Source organism: Anomaloglossus baeobatrachus, chromosome 5 (genome assembly GCF_048569485.1).
Source record: "Anomaloglossus baeobatrachus isolate aAnoBae1 chromosome 5, aAnoBae1.hap1, whole genome shotgun sequence".
NCBI classification, from domain to species: Eukaryota; Metazoa; Chordata; class Amphibia; order Anura; family Aromobatidae; genus Anomaloglossus; species Anomaloglossus baeobatrachus.
Window position 1 is genome coordinate 556,469,451 of NC_134357.1, and position 20,237 is coordinate 556,489,687.

A 20,237-nucleotide genomic window follows, 5' to 3' on the forward strand; every position below is an offset into this window, starting at 1 on the left:
AATCCGTCCGGTTCCGCTGTAAAAAAGACAGTGTTGTCTGATCACATGTCTCCACCACCAAGGAACATTTTAACCATATATTAAATGACAAACACTGCAACACCAATCGCTTCAAAATTCTACTTCCCCAGAAGCACTTAGACGACAACGTATTAATGCAAAAAACTACGCCACTGTTCCCAGACCGTAATTTAATACGTCTGTTTGCCAGTGCAGAACCCCAAATTGAGAATACCACCAAGATGGCAAATAATTCCAAAACCACATCCTTCTTTACAACGCCCATAGAATGCCATACATCCTGCCACGCATCTCCGGACCATTCAGAGTTAAAAATCACCTGAAAACCCCAGCTCCGATCCGAAAAAACAAAAAGCGATAATTCATCCGAAAAACAAAAATCATGCTGTATACAAGACACCCCGTTAAAATCCCGCAAAAACTGCTGCCAGACCGATAGGTCCTCCTTCATTTCCTTTGATAACCTCAAGTGCGCATTTGGTGACTTCAACCCCTTAATGCCGTCATACAGACGTCTACAAAAAACCCGACCCATAGGGATAATTCGCAAGCAAAAATTCAAAGACCCTAATAAGGATTGCATCTGACGCAGCGTCACTTTACTCCTCAACAGCATATCAGCAATTGCTGCCTGCAATGCCAGTACTTTATCTACAGGCAGACTACATTCCATAGAAATGGAGTCCAAAGTGATACCCAAGAACTCCAACCTATTGCAAGGTAAAACCGTCTTCTCCTCTGCAATAGGCACGCCAAAGTGCCGCATCAAGGCCAAATATTTTTCCAACAAACTCAAACACAAACCCGAAGACCCATCACCGATAAACAAAAAGTCGTCCAAATAGTGTAAAACCCCACCCCCGGGAACCATCTCCTGAATAACCCATTGTAAAAAGGACGAAAAACACTCAAAATATAAACAAGACAACGAAAAACCCATAGGTAAACATTTGTCAAAATAAAATTCCTGATTAAAATAAAAACCCAATGAATTGAAACCATCCGGGTCCACTGGCAAGATCCGAAATGCGGACTTAATATCGGTTTTTGCCAACAACGCCTTGCTACCAAACGTCCTTAACAACTCGACCGCCATATCGAACGATGCATAATGAACCGATGCTAAATCAGTGTCCACCTCATCGTTCAATGAAAAGTCTTTTGGATAGGACAAGTGATGAATCACTCTGAAAGTGCCAGGTTCCTTCTTAGGTACTATACCCAAAGGGGAAATTCGAAAATCCTGAAAAGTGGGGTTAGAAAAAGGTCCTTCTATTCTCCCTTGATACAACTCTTTCCTAATATGCTCTAAAACAAACTCTTCATGCTGATTAACGGAAGCTAAATTATTAACTAACACGCAACCTTGACCTCTAAACCTAGGAACAAAAAACCCAAAATTAAAACCATTAAAAACAACATTAGCCTTCAGTCTGTCGGGGTACCTGTCTAGCCAGGGGAGCATGTTTGCCAGGTTCACTGGTGTCCGGGCCTTTGAGAAAGTGCTCCCTTGTGCTGACAAGCTGCTGGCCCTGCGACGACTGCTTCTTAAAACATTTGAATAATGGATGTCCCCCCCCACAAAAAGAGCATTCATGCCTGAATTTGCAATTATTTTGCCATTTGCACATACTTTCATTAAACGAGAAACAGAAGCCCCTTTTTGACTGTGCATTTTGCTGCTGTCTATTCCCATAACTCCGCTGTGGTGCCATTAAGTTAAGCCACAGGCCCACATCCTTCTCACCCCACCGCATAGAGGGGTGTACTGACATTTTTTGGCGGAATGACTCATCATAAACGAGCCAAGCCGTCCCACCAAAATTCCTATAGGCTTCAAGAATCGATTCCATGTGCTGAAACAACCCACTGCAATGCTCAGACTCTTTTTCACCTAATACAGCTGCAAAAATAAAAAAGGCTTGTAGCCAATTATGAAAGGATTTATACGGCCTCTTTTTTTCACTGTCACCTTCACTCTTAGCATCTGACCCTACTATACGTGACTGTTCTTTTGCGGATGGGAGCAAAGAAAAGATATCCACATACTCTTTTCTCCATATCCTTTCCTTCACTCCCATGCTCAAGTGAAAACCCAGGGGGGAGGACTGACATGTAATAGCTTCTTTAAACAAATTGCCCGGAATCCCCTCAACCTGGACATTCTGAGCTGACGCAGATCTGCCCTCCTTCCCTAACATTTCCCTACATACACTATACATCATATTTTTTAACATACCTACATTAAAATCCTGCCCACCACTAAACAGCACATGTGGGTTCTCACCGGTCTTCCGTGAGCCTGCATACACGTCCTCTGTGTCCCGATCTTGATAGCAGCTCCTGGAACGCTGCCTCAGCGCCGCCGTCTCCGCTGCGCCTGCCGCAGCTTTGTCCCCAGATGATGATCCGGACGCCCATGCCTGAGAAACCACCGCCGCCTCATGCGAGCTCTTTTGCAAAGGAGGCGGCGGTGGCGGCAGCGGGCTATAGCAGCCCAGGACCAAATCCCCGCTGACCAACGGCACCGCTACCGGAACGTGCTCGCGGTCGCATGGGGGAACCAGGCGGATGGACATTGGGCTGCACACTTCCGGGTGACGCGACTTCCGGGGACCCCGTACCGTCGGCAGCTCTCGCGATGAGACCGGAATCACGCGAGGTCCTCGACCGTCCTCTTGCGGCGACCGCCTCCATCCGCGCTGGTAACTCGGCACCCGAACCGGATCCTCCGCTACCACGAGCCGCCGACCTCTTCTTCCGTCCCCGCGACGATTTCCTCGCTGATGCCGGCGGTGAGTATCTTGCTCTTTCCTTGCGACTTCTTTTTTCCCCAGAAGTCACCGCTGGCTCCGACACCGCCGACCGTTCTTCCATCCGAGTCGCCGCTGCTGGACCGGGCATCTCCGCTCCCGAAGCCGAAGTCTCCAGGCATCTTCTTAGCCACGCTGCTCCGTCTTCTTCTCCGGCTCTCTGAAGTATCTGCTGGATAAGACCCTCCATGACCAGAAGCTTTCTCTTCATCAGCTGTGACTGACTCACAGCTGGTGAAGCAGCCCCTTATATAAAACAAAACCTGCACAGCAACCACAAACTTCCAATCAATAACTTTAAAATTAGGCACGCAGCGACCCCATTGGTTACTAGGGGACACTCACGTTACTAGGCAGATTTGAAAATTAACCCCTGACTATAAAAACACATAAACAATCCTCCATAAACCCTCATGTTCAGTGTCAACATGCAGTCCCTGCGCTATTTGCTAACAGGGACTGTTCATTATCTTATTGAATAACTCTGTCAGTATAGGTGAGATTTGATCCTTCATAATTTTGAAAAAACTGCCGCTAAAGCCATCTGGTCCCAGGGCCTTTGTCGTTTTTAACTCTCCTATAACCTGTAGCACCTCCTCCTCCGTCACCTCTTTATTCAGAGCCTGTAAATTTTCCTCCGTGAGTGTAGGCATTTTTGTTCCTTTTAACCACTCATTTCCTTCTCTCCTATCATCTAACCCCTCCTCTTTATATAAACCTGCATAGAAGTCTCCAAGAATGTCGTTTATCTCTTTGGGATCTGTCGTTTTACTCCCCACAACGTTTCTCAGTGTCATAATATGTGTCATCGGTCATCGTCCCCTTGCCAGATTTGCCAATAACTTCCCTGCCTTGTTCCCGAAGCGATTCAACTCTGCCTCTTGTTGTGTCCTGTACATACCTTCTTTCCTTTCTACCCAGTCCTCAAAATTGCCCTTCGCCTCCACCCATTTTGCTTTTGTCACCCTTGATGGTTTTTCTAAGAAGTCAGTATAGGCTTCCCTGACTGCCCGGCTAGCCTCCTGAAACTTTACTTGTGCCTGTCGTTTCGCCTTTGTCGTATATCCTATCACTTTTCCTCTCAAAACTGCCTTAGCCGTCTCCCAATACAATAGTGTTTCCCCACTGTGCTCCTAATTCGTCAATGTATAATCCACCCACCATTCTCTCAGTATTCTATGGAAGTTCTCGTCCAAAGTCAAGAATGAGGGGAAGCGCCATATATAATCCTGTCCTCTCTGAACTTTATCAGCTATACTGACTACCACTGGGCTATGATCCGATATTACCATAGTCTCTATAACTATCTCTTCTATCCTCTGCAATAAATTCTCACTTGTCAGCCAAAGGTCAATCCTTGACCAAGAGTCGTGTGGGTGGGAATAGTGTTTAAATTCTCTCTCTTGCGGGTGATATAATCTCCAGAAATCCTGTAGTGTAGTTGTATTTAACAATGCTCTCAGCGACCCCTCCGTGTTCCCCCCCTGCTTCCTCTGACTCCTCCTGTCTTCTTCCTGAGAAACCACTGTATTGAAGTCTCCCCCCACCAATTTACATATATCCCCATCCAGCAAAATCTTATTAGCTATATTTTATAAAAAAAACCTTTGTTCCGTATTGGGTGCATATATATTGTGGATTCTAAAAGTGCTTTGAGTACCTGAAATCTTTATATGTATGTATCTTCCTTCTTCATCTGAATCTTGTGTTTCCACCTCGTGTGCAAAGTTTTTATTGATCAAAATAAGAACCCCTGCTTTCCTACCTTTTGAGGCCGACCCATATACCCTTCCCACCCACATCTTGTTCATACGGAAGAACTCATCCTTTTGCAAGTGCGTCTCCTGTAATAAAGCAATATCAACCTTAAGCTTCTTGAGATGACGTAGTATCATATTTCGTTTGTGCAGCGATCTGAGTCCCTTAACATTCCACGTAATGAGCTTAACCATAATCCCCAAAATCAACAGTTCCTTTTTCAGGCCGTGTCGCATGGGTTCCCCAACTCTCTTCCCCTCCCCTCCCCCAACTGTATATAACCCCTCCCATCCCCAACTTTACAAATACAATTAACGTCTTCCATTTTTTTCTGAGATGATTGAGACTCCTTTCAAACCCCTGCTTCAAGTCAAGCTCTCCATGAAGCCACCCCACTAAGTCACCTCTCCCCCTCTACTGGCTATTAACTCCTTGCCCCTAAACAGCCTTTATAAATTTATCAAGCTCCTAAAACCGTCATTAAGAGAAGAAAAAGAGAGAGAAAAAAAAGCATTAGTAGATGATAAAAGGGAAAAAGTAATAAGCATGAAAAAGAGAGAGAGAAAAAGGGAGCGAAAGAGAAAGAGATAGAGAAGAAAGAGAAAAGGGGGTAGGCGAGACTTTAGAGAGTTAAGTCACATTTGTCACCATACGGCTCCATTCAGCAGTCCCAAATTAAGTCCTTGTCTTGCCTGCTTGTTCATGAGCTGCTGCCTCTTCTTCCTCTTTTCCCAGCTGAAGTCGCCATCTGTCGCTTTTCCTTCGGACTGGCTGGTCTGGATCTCGATTGACTCCACTCTGGCTCGTTGTCGGGTTTAACTGCAGATGTTATGTTTGCAGAATCTGCATGTTTCGGATCAGTGAAAGTTCCTTCTTTTCCATTCCTCTCCTGTCGCCGTGTTCTCCCCTCCTGTAGTATCTCTCGCTCCGCCTCTGAAGGATCCCGAAAAGTCTTTGTGACCCCATCTGCTCCTCTTACTCTTAGTATTGCTGGGTATAAAAGCTGGAATTTAATGTTTTTGTGATAGAGGGCAGTGCAGATCTGGCTAAATGCTTTTCTTTTTCGTGTGACTTCTGACGAATAGTCGCCAAATAATAGAATCTTGTGTCCCTGAATGCATAGTGCCTGTTTCCTATTCCTGAAGGCCTGTAGAATTTCTTCTTTATCTTTGTATTCCAGGTATTTTATATTAACCTGTCTTGCTCTGTACATTTCACCTTGCCTGGAGGTATTATCATTGTTACTGTGACCATCTCTTTGTTCCCTTATGGGTCCCACTCTGTGCGCTCTTTCTACACGGCAGCTATGTGGTAAGCCTAAAGCCTGGGGTAATTCTTTTTCACAGATTGAGTCCAAATATTTTGTTGTCACTGTCTCAGGCAGACCCACCAGCCTTAAGTTATTCCTCCTAGATCTGTTTTCAAGATCTTCTATTTTATCCTTCATGAGCTGAGCATTAGGTTTGGGTTTAGCTCCTTAAATGTGCCCTCCAATCTTGTCAGATTCTCTTCAGCATCAGAAACTCTTTGCTCTACCTCTGTCAGTCTCATATCATGGTGCTCCACATCCTCCTGCAGCGCAGCCAAAGCCTTCTTCACTGAGGCTGCTGTTGCCTCTCTGATGTCTGCTGTCAGATGGTCTGCCACTTCTTTTGCCAGCCTTTTGTAATCAATCTCATATCTTTCCACCAAGCCCAATGTCTCTGTACCACTCTGCATACTCTGAATTCTTCTGTTATCTTGGCCTCCTGCACATTGCTGCAGCTGCCCTTGTGGTTTTTCTCCCTCCTCCCCCTCCTTCCTCCTCACTGTTGGCGCCATGTTATCTCCACTCACCCCCTCCTCCCTCTGTTCTGCTCTGGGCTTGAATGGTGTTCCTCCACTTCTGAGGAGATAACGATCCTTGCACTGACAGCTGGTAATTCAGTGCAGCCTCTCTATGTTGGTCTAGGGTGCTGTTTGCTTCTGTAGGTCGCTGTATATTGCAGGGGCTGTATGGAGCTGCTCCTTCTCCCTCCTCACATCTCAGCGCAGGAACAGGAACTCCACATTTTTTCAATATGCAGAAAAACTTAAGAACTTTCTTCCCTTGCAAGGGAGGTATTTTTTTCCTAGAAGGTTTCAATAAAACATTTATTTACGTGAGGCACCCCTCCTGCCACCCACAACCCGGAGTCCTCTTCAAAAGACTATGTTGCAGAATACGGGTTCTCTTCGAAAGATTTTCTGCAGTGTTATGGCCCCATTACATGCAACGACGTATCTAACGATATATCACCAGGGTCACGGATTCCGTGACGCACATCTGGCATCGTTAGCAACGTCGTTGCATGTGACACCAACGAGCGGCCGTTAACAATGGAAAATACTCACCAAATCGTCCATCGTTGATACGTCCTTCATTTCCAAAAAATCGTTAATTGTTGAGGACGCAGCTTGTTCGTCATTTCTGAGGCAGCACACATCGCTATGTGTGACACCCCGGGGACGACGAACTACTGCTTACCTGCGGCCGCCAGCAATGAGGTAGGAAGCAGGTGGGCAGGATGTTACGGCCGCTCATCTCCGCCCCCCGCCTCTATTGGGCGGTCACTTAGTGACGCCGCTGTGACGCCGCATGAACCGCCCCCTTAGAAAGAAGGCGGTTTGCTGGCCACAGCGACGTTGCTAGGCAGGTAAGTGCGTGTGACGGCTCCTAACGATATTGTGCGCCACGGGCAGCGATTTGCCCGTGACGCACAAACAATGGGGGCGGGTACGCTCGCTAGCGATATCGGTGCGTGTAAAGCCCCCTTAATTCTGGTAGTTTGTACAACTGGCGCAACTATTTACACTGAAAGCTTTTGCTACTACCAGTCCAGTAGCTGGTGGTCCATGCTTATCAATATCAATTTAATGATCCAAAAAGTTTATACAGGAAAGTCTCTGTAGGATCAATGCATTATAATAAACCTTTACATTTTATAACCATTCTTACTTTTCTATGGTTCCCTATGGGAGTCTCGGCTTAAAAGCCCTGGTTTCTGTCTCCCAACCCCAGGAACTTGCTTTTCCTAACTTAATGTTCATGGAGCTGAAAAAAAATGAAATAACAGATCGACATGGTGAGATTCTGGTTAGAAAGAAGGTGATATCAAGTCCAGAGTTGTGATCTGCATATAATCAGTGTAGAGCCTTGGGACCCTGTGAGGTGTCCCAGGCCGAAGATGTAGATGGAAAAGAGGAGGGGTCCAAGAACGGAAACTTGGGGGACACCAACAGATAGGGAGCGAGATAAGGAAGTGGTGTGAGAGTGGGAGACGCTGAATGTCCGGTCTGTTAGGTATATTGTGATCCAAGATAGGGTCAAGTCTGTGATGCCCAGAGATGAGACAATCTAATAGGAAAGAATGGTCCACTGTGTCGAAGGCAGAGGACAGGTCCAGGAGGAGGAACACAGACTAGTGTTGCTTGGCTTTGGCGATTAGTAGGTCATTGGTGACTTTAGTTAGGGCAGTTTCAGTGGAATGATGTGGTCAGAAGCAAGATTGTAACCGATCAAAGAGTGAGCAGGAGGAGAGGTGGGAGGACATTTCAAGATGACATGCTGTTCCAGTAGTTTTGAGGCGTAGGAGAGAAGTGATATGGGACGATAGCTAGACACAAAGGATGGGTCAATGGAGGGCTTTTTGAGAATTGGTGGGATTGAGACAAGTTTATAGCATGAGGGGAAGACACCAGTTGTTAGTTTTTGGTTGAAGATGTGGGTTAGCGTCGGAACGAAGACTGCGGTGAGGTTGAGAATGAGGTGGAATGGGAGCGAGTCAAGAGCACAGGTGATGAGATGTGAATTGAGAGTAGAGTGGAAAGATTATCTTCTGCCATGGTGAAGAAGCTGGATTTGGATGAAGAGGTCTGAGTAATTATAAGGAGGGGCTGTGGGGACTGTGAGACAAAGCTTACTCTGATATTGTCAATCTTCTGCTTGAAGAAAGTCAAAGTCTTCAGCTGAGAGGAGTGGGAGGTGGTGCTGAGGAATGGTGGAGAGAATTGAAAGTGTTGAATAGCTCTTTAGGGTTTTGAAACAGGGGGGCTATGAGAGATGAGAAGTAGGGTTGTTTTGCAGCAGTGAGTATGGCCTTTAAATTGGTAAAGGACTATTTGTATTAAATGAAGTGCTCAGTGTAATGAGACCTCTTCCATCTCTGCTCAGCAATCCTGGAAGCCTGTCTCAGTTCTTTCGTCTGGCTCATGTGCCAAGGTTGCTTGTTGATCGTGCAAGTGTTGGTATGCGCGAGAGGGGCGGCCGATTTGAGAGCTGCAGAGCTTGTGGTATCATATAAACTGGTAGCATCAGCATCAAGTAAGGAAGCTATGTCAGCAAGAAGGAAAAGGGATTGAGAAAATGAGTGTAAATTAAGGTGTTTGAGATTTCTGCGAGAGAATAAAAGTTTGTGGAGGGGGGTTATGTACTTGGAGAAGAGAGGGAAAATAATATAATATATATATATTGAAGTTTTATAATATATTGAAGGCAATTGAAGTTTAATGTAGATAAATGTAAGGTCATGCACTTGGGTAGAGGAAATAACATTTATGATTATGTACTTAATTGTAGAACACTGGGTAAAACAGACACAGAAAAAGACTTGGGTGTATGGGTGGATGGTAAACTTCACTTTAGTGGACAGTGTCAGGCAACTGCTGCCAGGGCTAATAAAATAATGGGATGTATTAAAAGAGGTATAAGTGTTCATGAAAAAAATATAGTTCTACCTCTGTACAAGTCACTAGTGCGACCGCACTTAGAATACTGTGTACAATTCTGGTCACCGATATATAAGAAGGACATAGCTGAACTGGAGAGGGTGCAGAGAAGAGCCACCAAGATTATTAGAGGAATGGGTGGGCTGCAATACCAAGACAGGTTATTAAACTTGGGGTTATTTAGTTTGGAAAAACGAAGGCTTAGGGGGGATCTAATCACAATGTATAAATATATGAGGGGACAGTACAGAGACCTTTCCAAAGATCTTTTTACACCTAGGCCTGCGACTGGAACACAGGGGCATCCGCTACGTCTTGAGGAAAGAAGGTTTAATCATAATCACAGACGAGGATTCTTTACTGTACGAGCAGTGAGACTATGGAACTCTCTGCCGCATGATGTTGTAATGAGTGATTCACTACTAACATTTAAGCAGAGCCTGGATGCCTTTCTTGAAAAATTTAATATTACCAGTTATGTATATTAGATTTTATGACAGGGTATTGATCCAGGGAACTAGTCTGATTGCCGGATGTGGAGTCAGGAAGGAAATTTTTTCCCCATTGGAACTTGTTTGCCACATTGGGGTTTTTTTGCCTTCCTCTGGATCAACATGTTAGGCGACGGGTTGAACTAGATGGACTTAGAGTCTCCCTTCAACCTTAAAAACTATGATACTATGATACTATGATATATATATATATATATATATATATATATATATATATATATATACAGTAGGTTGTGGTCAGAAAGGGGGAGAGGTGAGTTTGAAAGGTTAGATAGGGAACAGAGGCGGGTGAAGATGGGGTCCAATATGTGGCCATCATTGTAAGTAGCTGCAGAGGACCAGTGTTAAAAGCTTAGAGACAGCTGAGTGGGAGGATTCAATGGGGATGTTGAAATCGCCCATGATGATAGTGGGGATGTCAGTTGATAGGAAATGTAGTAGTCAGGTGGTTAAATGGTCAAAAAAGGTGGTGGCTGGCCTTTGGAGGTTGGAGGGGGAGAAAATCCGGACAGAGTGCAGCGACGTCGCCGTGACCGCCGAACAATCCCTCCTTCAAAGGGGAGGTGCGTTCGGCGTCATAGCGACGTCACTGCGGTGTCACTAAGCGGCCGGCCAATAGAAGCGGAGGGGCGGAGATGAGCGGGATGTAACATGCCGCCTACCTCCTTCCTTCCGCATTGCCGGTGGACGGCGGTAAGGAGATGTTCGTCGCTCCTGCGGTGTCACACATACCGATGTGTGATGCCGCAGGAACGAGGAACAACATCGCTACTCACCAAACAACGATATTTGGTTTTTGGACCACCTCTCCAACACCAACGATTTTTACCACTTTTGTGATCGTTGAAGGTCGCTCGTACGTGTCACACGCTGCGATGTCGCTAACAACACCGGATGTGCGTCACAAACACCGTGACCATGACAATAAATTGTTAGCGATATTGCAACGTGTAAAGCACCCTTTACAGTATAACGTCATAAAATGACACTGGTCAGAATTGTAAAAAAATGGCCTTGTCAGAAGGGTGTTGTCAGAGGTTATAGATTTCTGTACATTTCATACTCAAAAACCATTATTAGTCCTCTAGTATCAACCTAGCTGCCCTCACAACCAAGAAATGACTTTTTCCATGTAATATACAGAAACCTAAGGGGAAAAAATGACAAAAAAACAACATTTGAGGTTAAAAAACAAAAATGCCAAAACTAAACCCCCGTCCATTTAAACATTTTCCTCTCCATTTAGTGGTGGTGATGGAGTCAGTGATGGACTCCGGCCAAATATGTTTATAGAGACGCAGTAGAGGATGAAGATGTCGTCCTCATCATGGAGTCGTTATTTCTCCTCTCACGTGTAATGAATTTATCCTACAGTTTTGCTGATGCTGATTCCAGTGTCTGTAAATGAGAGGAGAATTAGTGATATGGAAGATGAGTCTATGAGAAACGTAATCAGCTGCCGACTCCGAGGAGGAAACTGCTTGTTGTGTGTGTGGCCTAAATATATAGGATTTATTAGTAGATAGAAAGAAAAAACTGACTACTGTAAAATACTAACAATAGTAACACACAACAATCCCCCATTACTCCTGCGCCCCTGCTGCTTGGGTCCCCGCCAGTCTCTGGATTTCCTGTCAGTGATAACAAACGTGATCTCTGCAGTCAATCAGTGGCTGAAGCATTGACCGAAATAACCAGCGATTGGGAGCGGAGGAGACGTCTTAGTCAGCAATTCAATTTATGTTCTAGTCCATGGGTCCCCAATTCCAGACCTCAAGGGCCACCAACAGTGCATGTTTTCAGGATTTCCTTAGTATTGCACAAGTGATAATTTAATCACATGCACAGTTGATGATTCCAACACCCATGCAATGCTAAGGAAATCCTGAAAACATGCACTGTTGGCGGCCCTCGAGGACTGGAGTTGGGGAAACCTGTTCTAGTCCATACGAGACAAGAGCGAAAAACGTCTACACGTTCTGTCTCCTCACAAGTTCATGATAATATGGGGGTCCCCTATGCCAATTTATTTTATTCATTTATTTTTAGATCAATATAGACATGCAGACAGCGTTTGTGATTGTAGTCACGCTTTTAGACAGGGTAGGGACGGGGTCGGACTGCAAACAATCACAGATGACAGGACTGCCATTGGGCGGCACAAGTAGTGCATATGTATGAAGGATAAAGAGCGGCCCCGAAAGTAGTGTCACCGCTGCGCGGGAGACTGGTAAGTATGACGGACCTGCTTTATCCTTATCTTCTTTCTTTTTTATTTTTTTTTTATTATCCGGCTGGTTGGATAATTACCCACACTTGCTTGAGAACTCCGGGTCTGGGATCGGTGCTTGGGTATTTGGTAACCCACTTGGATCCGGACTTTTACAGTCCAGGTCCACCCATCACTATTCATGAGTATTGTACTTGTTTTTTATTATGTACAACCCTTTTCACATGTAAATCGCCATGGTATAAATTGAGCTATAATAATAGCTGGATGGAGGTTAAGAGATTTTTTACATAATAATTAGGAAAACTATCCGATTGGAGTCCAATTGTTCTAGAAGGAGAGACACCAAAATGTTTAAGGGTATGTTCACACGTGGCATCTTTTTTTTTTTTTTACCACAAAGATGTAGCTTTTTTTGTCTCAAAAAACATTCCAAAAACGCACCGTGCAAAAACGCATGCGTTTTTAAGTCAAATTTATTGACTGGAAGGGCTCAAAAACGCTGCGAAAATGAAAAAAGCATTGACATGCTTGATTATGGGTGCATCTACAAAAACGTAGTCAAGATGCAGCCAACAAATGATGTCCAGTGTGGATAGCAAATTAGAAATCTCATAGACTTTGCTGGGAGAAGGAAATGCATGCATCTTGGTGCATCTTTGTGACCTCAAAAACGCACCAAAAATGCAGCAAAAGATGCCGTGTGAACTTAGCCTAAGGCCCTGTGCCCATGCTGCGTATTTTGACGCGGATCTTGACGCAGATTTTCTGAAATCTGCACAAACTCTGCATGTCCATTGTGAAGCCAGCAAAGTCTATGAGAATTCAGAAGTGCTGTGCCCACGTTGAGTATTTTTCCCTTGCGTATTTGGTGCAGATTTCTTTATTTCTGCACCAAATCTGCACCAAATGCGCAAGGGAAAAATATTGGGTGCGTGGATGCACATGTATCACTTTGCTTTACATGTGAGTGTTTCTATAGGGATTACTACTATGACCCCATATAGTTCAGTGATCTTTCCATTTTCTTTTGTGCAATGTATGGTTAAATCTACTTCTATGGACTCTTTACATTATTATTATTATGAACCTTACGGATTATGCAACATGAGATGGAGAAAAAAAAAAGATGGATACACGGACATTTATATATGAGATAGTGATTTTATGATTTTATGTATATTTCTAAAAAAAAAATTCTTCTTTTTATAGGTGTTTTTTTTAAATACATTTATTTTTTCTATTTTTTCTATTCTTCATACATACACTACATGCACATATCATCATTTCACTTGGGATATCACACACTCATTAATTATTATTTATTATTATTCAATTATTTGTTTTATTTTAATTCACTACACTTTTATATTTTTTCATATGTATAATCCATTCTCTCTTTGTATAACTTTTTTTACATTTATGCTTACATACAATATATACTGTAACAATCACATATATTACAAAAAGTATTTTTTGCATATATTCAAACATATTACACACAACATTGTTGGTTATAAATGACTGTAGAACTGATGGAGGAAGGTTGAACTAGATGGACCTAGGTCTTTTTTCAACCTAAGTAACTATGTAAATATGATAATAATACCATCTTTCTATATATTTTTCACCTTTTTTTACATAAAACTTATGTCCATTATATCAATGCATACTCACATATTTGCTTATAATCACATTCACATATGTGTATATTGTGTACACATATGTATATATATTCACACCTATATATGTCGATATATGGATACAATCACAACTATTACTCACCTATTCACGTATTTATTTTTTATATTTATTAGAATTATATGTTATTTATGGATTGGCACATTGTATATATGATGAATTGTAATTTTATGTTAATTTATTTATATCCTTTATTATATCTGGTTATAGCTGGATATTTTAACCATATAGATTTCTTTGGGTGGTGGACTGTGCACTATATTTTGCTACTCTATTTATCCCAGATGACTGGCAGTTTTTTCATTCGTGCTTTTTTGTGCAATAAAGGGTGTGTGCAATATGTTTATCTTTATCTGGTTTTCTACTTTTACATTGGTTTGAAATAATATGGTTTTCTGGGATGTGCAATAAATATCAGTGATTTTTCATATACAGTAGAACCTCGCTTAAAGGGAACCTGTCATCAGAAATTTAGCTTGAAACCTAAAAGTTTCCCCCTCTGCAGCTCCTCGGCTGTATTCTAGCAATGTTCCTGTACTTTTTGTGGCCCCTTTTAAACCAAATTAAATACTTTATAAACTTGTACCTTTTGCTATGTAAATTTTGTAAATCGTCCATGGGGGCGGGCTCTTTTGCGTCCGTTGCTGTTCCTCCAGCACATTGACGCCGTCCCCCCACGCTCCATTTCATCCATCAGGACGCCGCCCACTGCGCCCGAGGTGCCGCCCACGCCAGGATCGCTGGTGACGTGTGTCACAAGCACGAGATTATGGGCGGCGCTGTGATTGCATCGCAAGTGCCCGCCCATAATCTCGTGGACGCGCTTTCCCCCACTGCCTCCAGCGTTCTGCGCAAGCGCTCGCCGGCCAAATGACCCGACGTCACCTCCTTCCCATCTTACCCTGCAGCAGGGCAAGATGAGAAAGAGGTGACGTCGGGTCATCTAGCCAGCAAGCGCTTGCGCAGAACGCTGGAGGCAGAGGGGAAGGTGCGGTCACGAGGTTATGGGCGGCACTTGCTGATGACACTCACAGCGCCGCCCATAACCTTGTGCCTGCGCAAAACATCACCAGCGGTCACACGAGCACACAGTGCACAGTATCGCTACAGTCGCACAGCGCATGCGTGGGACCACGGGCGCCCAGGGGTGGCGTCCTGAGATATGAAATTCAGCGTTGGGGGGACGGCGTAAATCTGCTGGAGGAACAGCAACGGTCACCAGAGAGCCCGCCCCCATGGACGATTTACAAAATTTACATAGCAAAAGGTACAAGTTTATAAAGTATTTCATTTGGTTTAAAAGGGGCCACAAAAAGTACAGGAACCTTGCTAGGCCCAGGAGCTGCAGAGGGGGAAACATTTAGGTTTAAAGAAAAATTTCTGATGACAGGTTCCCTTTAACGAGTAACCCAGTTAGTGAGTATTTTGCTTAACGAGCAAAGCTTGCTGTAAATTTGTAACTTGGTTTAGGAGCAAGCTTTGCTGTACGAACAAAATACTCACCGAACACACTTCCGGTTCCGTACATCCACCGCGCTCTAACTCGCTCTTGCAGTCCGCACAAACACACACAAGCACGCACAAACACACACAAACAAACTCGCACGCATGCACACACACACATATTATGCTCACCTTACCTTCTGTTCCCTCGCCGGCCTCCTGGAACTTGCAGTTTGCCCGTACAGGTTTTGTATCGGGTAACCATCGCGACCGATGCCGGACCTTCCGCTCCCAGCGCGGTGATGTCAAAGGCAGGAGCCGCTTGCCTCTGAGTGGCCAGCGCGCTGCCTTTGAGTAGCGGCTGACAGGTGAAGTTCCTCCCTTGTTGCGATGCTTGCCGATACACATCCTGTAGCGGCGAACTACAAGAACCATGAGGCCGGCAATGGAACGGAAGGTACACATATTATGCTCACCTTCCCTTCCGTTCCATCACCGGCCTCATGGTTCTTGTAGTTCGCCGATACAGGATGTGTATCCGGTAACCATCGCGACGAGGGAGGAACTTCCCCTGTCAGCCGCTATTCAAAGGCAGCGTGCTGGCCAATCAGAGGCAAGCAGCTCCTGCCTTTGATGTCAGCGCGCAGGGAGCGGAAGGTCCGGCATCGGTCGCAATGGTTACCCGATACACATCCTGTACGGGCGAACTGCAAGTTCCAGGAGGCCGGCGATGGAACGGAAGGTAAGGTGAGCATAATGTGTGTATGTGTGTGTGTGTGTGTGTGTGTGTGTGTGTGTGTTTGTGCGTGTGTGGAATGGCACAATAGGGGACCAGGATGGGACATTTAACAAGTTGTGGAACAAATTGTCTGCATTGCAATGATTTCCTATGGGAAATCTTGCTTTGCTGAACGAGTAACTTGGTTAACAAGTACACTCCCAGAACGGATTGTTCTCGTTAACCAAGGTTCCACTGTACCATATTTTTTATATTATATCTGCATCAGCTGAGACTTTTTTTCTTACAACAGTGACCCCTAGTGGTGATATATGTGAAAATTATTTTCCTGGATATAGAACAATTCACACTGTTGTTATAGACATATTTATTTCAACCTGCATTTGGTTTATTTTTCCAGTGTTTTGTATCCCCTGATTTTTGTATGCACCTTAAACCCTGAAAAACCTTTTCTGATAATTTTCTTGCACATTGAAATTTTGTCTGATGTCAATTTGTGCTTATATGGATGATGCAACGAGGGGGAATGTTCTGTGCATGTCCCCACTATTTGTTGTAAAATATTTAATCTATTTTTAATCCTTTCAATACAGAATATATTTTGAAAAAAAAAAGAATATTTATTTTGGCTTCAATCCCAGTTTTGTTGATCAGGTGCTCTTTACATTAGTATATTGTACACTGCACTCTATTCCTCCTGGATACTCTATACATACTCTAATACTTAGTGGATACTTATACACATATATGTCGCCATAACTTGCATCCTATTACTGCTGTATATATTCCACTCTGCTTCTATTATGTCATTTTACCTTTACTCCATTTATTGTGGGTGTATATATGTGCATATTATGACGTCTATATAGTTTTGTCTCATGGTAGACATACTGTATTTACTCTGATGTTTGCCTGTCCCCATCTCTTCTTCATACAGCCCTTGTCTTACACGCTAACATTTGTATCTTATATTTGTATTCCATATATTTATACCTTCTGAGATATTTCTTCTGCCTCCTTTTCCTTTGGAGGACTTGAACCTGCAACGATTGTTACAAAAGTTTAAAGAAAAATAATTGTGTAAAAAAAATTGTGATTAGTGATGGGCGAACCCAAACTGTAAAGTTCAGGGTCCATACCAAACACATAGTGTTCGTGCACAAGGTCCGGTACATGAGTTTTCCTGAAAAACCCGTGTTAAAGTTCGGATCCAGTTCGGGTACAGTGGCTGTAAAAAAAGCACATTATTAAAAAAAATTATGATTATACTTACCGGTCCTGTGACACGTCCTGCAGACTCGCTATCTCCCTGACGCTTTTGCTTCCGGGTTCGATCATTAACTTCTGGGGGTATTCACTGCACTGCTCATCACTCGGCAGTCTTCGGCTTTTTTCGGCTGTGTTCTCGGTGGCGTCAGGGATTGAACTTTGACTATCACTGTCACGGTACGGTTCCACTTGCATATAGCCTCTGATGCGAGAGCATCGGAAGCGATATGCTAATGACCCCCTGCTGCAAGCGTCAGCCAAGGCTCATGCGACTGTGAGGTGATCTTGCGATCGCATCACAGGTGCGGAGAAGAGGGAAGGAACACTTTCTCCCCATCTCCTTCCCGGCCCGTCTCTTCATATATCACACTACACTCGGATTACATGCGAGTGCAGTGTGATGTTTCACACATACCCATAGACTTGTATGGGGGGGTGCATGATCCGAGACTCGCTGCCAAACGCATCATGCTCAGATTCATTCCGCATGCCGCTATGGCATGAGAAATCAATCGCAGATGGACACTGCCCCAAAATTTTTCACTAGAATGAGAGCAATCAGATGTTTTATAGGATTGCACTCGTCCGTGCAAAACGCAAGTGGCACCGTACCCTCAACCTGCTTCTGACATGTAGCAGTGCTGGATGTGTCGTCGTGGGAGCTCCTGTGGATTCCGCTGGACCTAGAGGGCTATGTTGGGGGTTAATAAAGTGGTGAAGGAGGGTGCGTTTCATACTTTATTTCAAATAAAGGATTTTTCTCTGTGTCTTGTTTATTTACTGTTATTTACAGGTTTGTGTGATGTAGGTATCCGATAGACGCCATCACAAACCTAGGGTTTAGTAGCAGCTGTGCGCCGCTATTAACCCCTGATATTACCCCGATTGCCACCGCACCAGGGCAATCAAGAAGAGCCGGTATTGCACTGGGATAGTCACATCTAATAGATGCGGCAATACCGGGCGGCTGCGAGCTGAAAATATACCAGCCCCCAGCCGGCATTATCACGGCTGGGGATGAAAAATGGGGGGCACCGCACGTCGTTTTTTTTTAAAATTATTTATTGAAATAAAAAATCCGCATGCGACGGACTCCCATGAGTCTGACATCGCAGCACAGCTGTACACTTCTGACAGGAGCGTGCATGTGTTTCTAGGTACATGCACGCTCATGCTCAGAGAACGTCAGGCTGTGTCGGGTGATGTCATGCTTGGCAGACCCTCACGAGTCTGACATCACCGACACAGCAGCACTCTTCTGACAGGAGCGTGCATGTATTTCTAGGTACATGCACGCTCATGTTCAGAGAATGGCAGGCTGTAAAAAGAAAAATATTTCCTGCCAGCAGGTGTAAATTTGGTGCTGAAATCTGGTGCAGACGATTTCAGCACCAAATGTGCACCTCCGGGCAAAAAAACGCGGAAAAATTACCAAGGCAAAAACCGCAGCAAAAAAATGTGTCAAAACACCGCGTTTTTTTGCCAGGAGGTGTAGATTGGATGCAGGAATATGGTTTCAGCACCAAATTTGCATCCCTTGGCCCAAAAATAATAATAATAAAAAAAAATCTGCCAGCAAGTGGAAATTCGGTGCTGAAAGCTGGTGCAGATGACTCCAGCTGCAAATGTGCACCTCCTAGCAAATAAATGCAGCAAAAATCGAAAAAAAAAAATTACCGGGCCAAAAAAAATGCGTCAAAACTGCGTTTTTTTGCCAAAATCTGCATCTCTTGGCCAAAAAAGCTGCGATTTTTCTGCTAGGAGATGCAGGTCTGTGAACTCTGTGACCTCCACCTGAGGTCAGGTTACCTGCGATCACAGATGAAGAACCGTGGGAACCTCCAATTATGACCGCAAATGACCTGAGTGACGTCACCACTCAATGCACAGCTCATTCATTCTCTGGAGCTTACAGAGAGCAGTCGGTCGTGCCTCTCTCTGTGATATTCAGATGTAGCAGAGCTGATGCAGCGTGGGACCTCTTGTGTATTACATCAGACCTGGAGGGGTGTGTTGGGGGTTTAATAAAGTGGTGAAGGAGGGGGTGTTTGTACTTTATTTCAAACAAAGGATTTTTCTCTGTCTTGTTTATTTACATTCATTTACAGGTTGTGATGCAGGTATCACATAGACGCCTGTGCCATCACAAACCTAGGGTTTAGTAGCAGCTGTGCGCCGCTATTAACCCCTGCTATTACCCCGATTGGCACCACATCAAGCCACCGGGAAGAGCCGCTTTCGTACAGGGATTGTCACATGTAATAGATGTGGCAATACCGGGCGGCGTTATCTTGGCTGGGGATGAAAATTAGGGGGAACCACACGTTGCTTTTTTATTATTATTTATTTAAATAAAAAAAGCAGCATGTGGTTTCACCGGAATCACACATGCGAGGGACTCGCGCGAGTCTGCCATGGCATCACCCGGCAAAACCTCGGACGTGTGACTGGATACACAGCAAAGATACAGCCCGACAGCTGGGACTGCAGCGCGAGCTATATCTGTGCTGACGATTGTTTATTGTTTACCACCAAGCTTACCGGCAGACACTTGCACTACTTTCCCCACCCACTGGCCATCCTGGCGCCTGTGATTGGTTGCAGTTAGCTGACAAGCTGACACTCAGGGTGGGGGCGCGTCTAGCTGCAACCAATTACACACCAGTGGGCGGGCAAAACAATGAATATTGAATTGTCGGCTCCGGAAGGGAATAGCGTGACCCATAAGGAGTGTGCCGCCATGACAGCGCCTCGGTGACTATGCCGCGCTCGCTCCTACCCCCTATCCCCTCCACAAACATTTTTAACCTCCGGATTCCAGTCCCCATTGACTTCTATGGGCACCAGATTCCGGAGTGGAGTGGACTCTTTTTAAAATCTGGCAGTGATCCTACGGTACCGGATTTTTGGGCATTCGATCAGCTCTAGCTGTAAGCCATAATCATCAACAATAACAGAAATAAACGTTTGAAATAGATCACTCAGTGTGTAATGACTCTATATAA

The 20,237-nt window shown here is 44.5% G+C and overlaps 1 protein-coding gene across 1 annotated transcript in view; it reads right to left on the reverse strand.

Moving 5' to 3' along the window:
- LOC142312998 (uncharacterized) overlaps nucleotides 1–20,237 on the reverse strand; it is a 93,212-nt gene that overhangs the window by 37,042 nt on the left and 35,933 nt on the right. Inside the window, exons 9-12 of the mRNA XM_075351985.1 lie at nucleotides 17,108–17,191; nucleotides 16,957–17,003; nucleotides 2,760–3,097; nucleotides 1,021–1,400 (exon numbers count right to left, since the gene is read on the reverse strand). Coding sequence (XP_075208100.1) covers nucleotides 1,021–1,400; nucleotides 2,760–3,097; nucleotides 16,957–17,003; nucleotides 17,108–17,191 — 849 coding nt within the window. The remainder of the gene's footprint in view (nucleotides 1–1,020; nucleotides 1,401–2,759; nucleotides 3,098–16,956; nucleotides 17,004–17,107; nucleotides 17,192–20,237) is intronic.